The 4,151-nt window shown below is 35.5% G+C and overlaps 1 protein-coding gene across 1 annotated transcript; it reads left to right on the top strand.

The window, feature by feature from the left end:
- The first annotated feature begins 1,566 nt into the window (after positions 1 to 1,566).
- Positions 1,567 to 2,323, top strand: LOC129765095 (uncharacterized). The gene is made up of 3 exons (XM_055764953.1): positions 1,567 to 1,673; positions 1,731 to 2,105; positions 2,168 to 2,323. The coding sequence occupies exons 1-3, from the start codon at positions 1,649 to 1,651 to the stop codon at positions 2,320 to 2,322; spliced, it is 555 nt and encodes a 184-aa protein (XP_055620928.1). The 5' UTR covers positions 1,567 to 1,648; the 3' UTR covers position 2,323.
- Positions 2,324 to 4,151: the final 1,828 nt, after the last annotated feature.

Genomic DNA, 4,151 nt, shown 5'->3' on the forward strand with positions numbered 1-4,151 from the left:
GTGCTCTCGAATTTCCGTCTTTGATTCAACCATTGTCAATATTTATACAATTTTCACTACTGAACGAGATAAGAAAATAACATGTTATATATAAAAATGCGCAGAATTAAATTTCTTAAAAACTCATCGCAATCAAATAATCTTTTATGATTATAATATTGTAATTTATGGAAAGAACTACAAACCTTCCATAAGCTCACATGGCAAAATTTAAAACCATCATCACTTTCACCACAGCGCCGCCTAGGTGTAGATTTGTACGTTAGATCGCCAATTCTCACTTATAGAAGTGTCTCATCTGTATAGAACAGAACAATTATTTCGATATATCGTTCCACCTTTCTAGCATGTCTTGTTCGTACTGTCTGATGCATGTAGTGGCACGGCTTACAGAGACAAGGCTAGTTCTTTAGCGAGTAAACTTTTTTTTTATGACGTCATCCGAATTGTCAGTGTAAACAGTGGCCAGTTGTAAAAATCGAAAATGGTTCAATGCGCTGTGAGCGGGTGTATAAATTATGAAAATGACATTATCGGGCCAAAAAAGAGATTCTTTCGCTTTCCGAAAAACTGAGAATTATGTTCTTTGTGGATAAATGTTTTATCAAATTATTCATGGTGTTAAATATAATCAACTATATTATCAACGCACTACCTCACAAAGCACGAAAAATAAAAAATAAGAACACATTGTTTACTTCAACGACTCAGATGACGTCACTAAAAAATGATTGATCCGGAGTAGCTAGCCTTGTCTCTGTAAGCCGTGTGTAGTGGCTCCTGTCAAAGCTACGCGATTTTCGCCGCCAAAGTTTGAAAAGTTCTATCTTTTTTCGCACTGCCATGGGTGTTCTCGCGCTTCGTTTTGAATGGTTGGCGAATAATTTTTTTTTCGTGAGAGAAAATCGCGCTCATTGTGAAGGATTGTAAATCTGGCATAATAGACGGGACGCGAAACACGAGAAAACTCGTGAGCGGTCAGCAATATGTTGAAAACAAAATATTGGTTGGCCCACCAGTATCCCACCCACCATGGAGCAAGCACCTGGCTAGTGATCCCCGTTTTTTTAAATTAATCGTTCATCAGCTAATCGAATAGTTTTCAGCAGTTTGTTATTCGATACGATTAATCGCCCCAAATAATCGATTAATCGATTAATCGCAACACTGAGAGAAATAATTAGTTTGACTAATATTTCTTATTTGCTAGAAAGCAATATGTAATCAAAAAAGTGTTCATTCCGCCTGAAAATCAATTATTATCTTTTACGCTCCCCTAAAGTCGTAAACGAAGCTTAATTCGCGTTAACGGCATTGAGCTTCGTTTACGAACTTAAGGGAGCGCCAAAGATAATGATTGATTTTCAGGATAAAACTGCAGCGGCCGTAGGTTTTTTTCTCTCTGCGTTTGGATCGATTAATCAACGTAAATTATTCGTTCGCTTCGATTATTGGTCGTGCAGTATTCGTTCGATTAATAATCGATTTCTATAGGAAGTATTCGATTAATCGATTAATCGAACGATTATCGGGGATCACTACACCTGGCAATGCTGCTGATGGAAATTCATATTCAGATTTTCATCAGGCATGTGGAGTTTTTATGTTTGAAAAACATATCTTATTACGGTAATAGATTTTAAAAAGAATGGCGACACCAACAGATAAAAACTGTAAGATGTACAGCATTGATTGGGATATAAATTGAAGCGTTTTGTTTTTTTTTCTAGATACTATTTGCAGTGTTTGCAAAAATGAAGTGCTTCCTGAAATGTGGCAGATTTGTTTGGTATGCGAGGATTATGATATTTGTAGAAATTGTTTCCTGAATAAAAGATACAGCGAGCATCACAGGTTTTACCATCCCATTCAATTGATTCCCTCCTCGATTGATCTCAAGGACATGAACTATCTCAGTTGTCCATACTGTTGCGATAGTACATTCAACGTTGTTGAACTAGCTAAACATTGTCAACAGTTTCATGTCGAGGGTGGTCATAAAGTGCGATGCCCTATTTGCGTTGTGAGGCGTACATTAAACCATCAAGACCTATTCGAAGTTCCATTGCTCGAGCATCTTATGAGCGATCACGAAGAAATTTTCGGTAGGTTCTCTTTTAAAGCTCTGATAAACCTGTAAATTTAAATGTAATTTTTATTTTTACAGTTGAGACGCCCTTCGACGACGAATGCCCAATTTGTTTGGATAGATTGACGTCAGATCTATTTACGTTACGTTGTGGCCATGTATTTCATAATGATTGTATAAGGATTTGGTTACAGCACGTTAACACTTGTCCTATGTGTCGCGCAACTTATTAGTCTACTACATGCAAAACGATGAAATTGAATAAATGTTGCAACATACTGCTTGTTTCATCAAACATAATAATTAAAATATTCTTCTGCAAACTGCAACGTGAGACAGAGCTACTTTTTTAAACGGTTTTATTTGGGTTGCCCTGTTTGTATGTTTGTATACTTGTAACATGTCTGTAACGCTGTCCCACATTAATGGAAATTTGACCGCCTTTCCGTTGATTGATTGATCTGAAATTTGGAACACAACTTTATCTCTGCAGTTACTATAAAACGGCGTATTTCATGATATATGGCAGCTATAAAATGGCGGATTACATATTTTCTCAAAACATCCTCGATGTGGGTTTTTTCCAAAACCCCATCAATAGGAGTATCAAATGAAAGGGCTTGACTAGTAAAATACAGCTGTTTATGAAAAATGCGAATCTAAAATGGCCGCCACAACAACGGCGTCATATATATTAGAGTGCCATATATAAATAGCCATTTCGAATTTTCAAAGGGAACTTGTAACCGTTGGTTCCAAGTATTAATTTGGGCTCTACCCAAATTCCAACATATATTTATTCATAACGGATATGTTTTAATAAAAATTGTCATAAATACCCACCGCCTGTTGCTTGTGAACAGTTGGCCCAATAGTGAACGGTATGAGCCCTGGGTAAAAATGTCTGTCCAAGGCGCCTAGAAGTATAATCTAAGGTGGGCCAACTTGCTAAGGCCACATGGAAGTCTACTGTGTTTTGTTTGTAATTTTCAGACCACCAGAGATGCCAGATTTACAAATATGTTTGTAAATTTACAGACATATCTGTAAAACCACTTTTTATTTTTGTTGCAGACTTTTTGGATATAACAGTATTTCACAGGTTTTTGAAAAATGAGAGGCCCTATTCATCACATCAAAGATATTTGCCTCACCGTATGACATTTTTCCATAGTTTTAATACAGAAAAGTTATTATATTTAGTTTATATCAATACACATGACGTTAGACCAGCGATAACCAACCTGCGGCCCCGCAGACTTTCTGGTTGGCACATCTGGTGTGAATGAAGTTTGGAACTCATACACATAAGTACTTTTGTCCTGACATCATTGCAGACGAAAGGGAGGATACGATTATTCACAATTAATGAAAAATTGCATTCTCTGCTGGTAGGGAAAAATCTTGAATGAAAATTGTCTCTGATAATTATTTTCTGTTCTGGATAAGATTTTTTTTTCAGAAATGCAAGGGGATTTATAGAAAAATAGTTAAGTTTGGGTCAGGACTATGTCTTCTAAGTATTTAAACAACATCGTATAAAAATTGTCATTCTATTTTCAACAATTTACAATTTACACTTACAATACACATAATTTCTTATTTTACAACTAACATATACACTAGAAATAATTTTTATGGCAGAACAACGTTTGCCGGGTATATATACAGCCATTCCATGCAAAACCGATATAGTGGTTGTCAGATTTTCGTGGTAATTTTGTTCTTTATCGCAAAACATTAGACCCGTATTTTTAATTTTTTCATTATGGTGCCCATTTCCATTTTAGGGTGGTCCGAAAAATCAATATTTTCCACTTTTCCCCAAAAATGACAAATAAAATTGGTAACTTTTGAATCACTGAACCGATTTAGATGGTCGACATATCAAATTGAAACTAATGACCTAGCCTTTTATTGAAAAATATTTAACTTGCTAAAAAACAGTTTTATTTCAGTAATTATTGATTGTAGTCGTTTTTTATTTTTTTTATGACTTTGGACCAGAGGGCGCTATATATTTTTTATACACTCGACAAAAAAATTAGAGGAACAGAGTGCG

This window comes from Toxorhynchites rutilus, chromosome 2 (assembly GCF_029784135.1).
Source record: "Toxorhynchites rutilus septentrionalis strain SRP chromosome 2, ASM2978413v1, whole genome shotgun sequence".
NCBI lineage: Eukaryota > Metazoa > Arthropoda > Insecta > Diptera > Culicidae > Toxorhynchites > Toxorhynchites rutilus.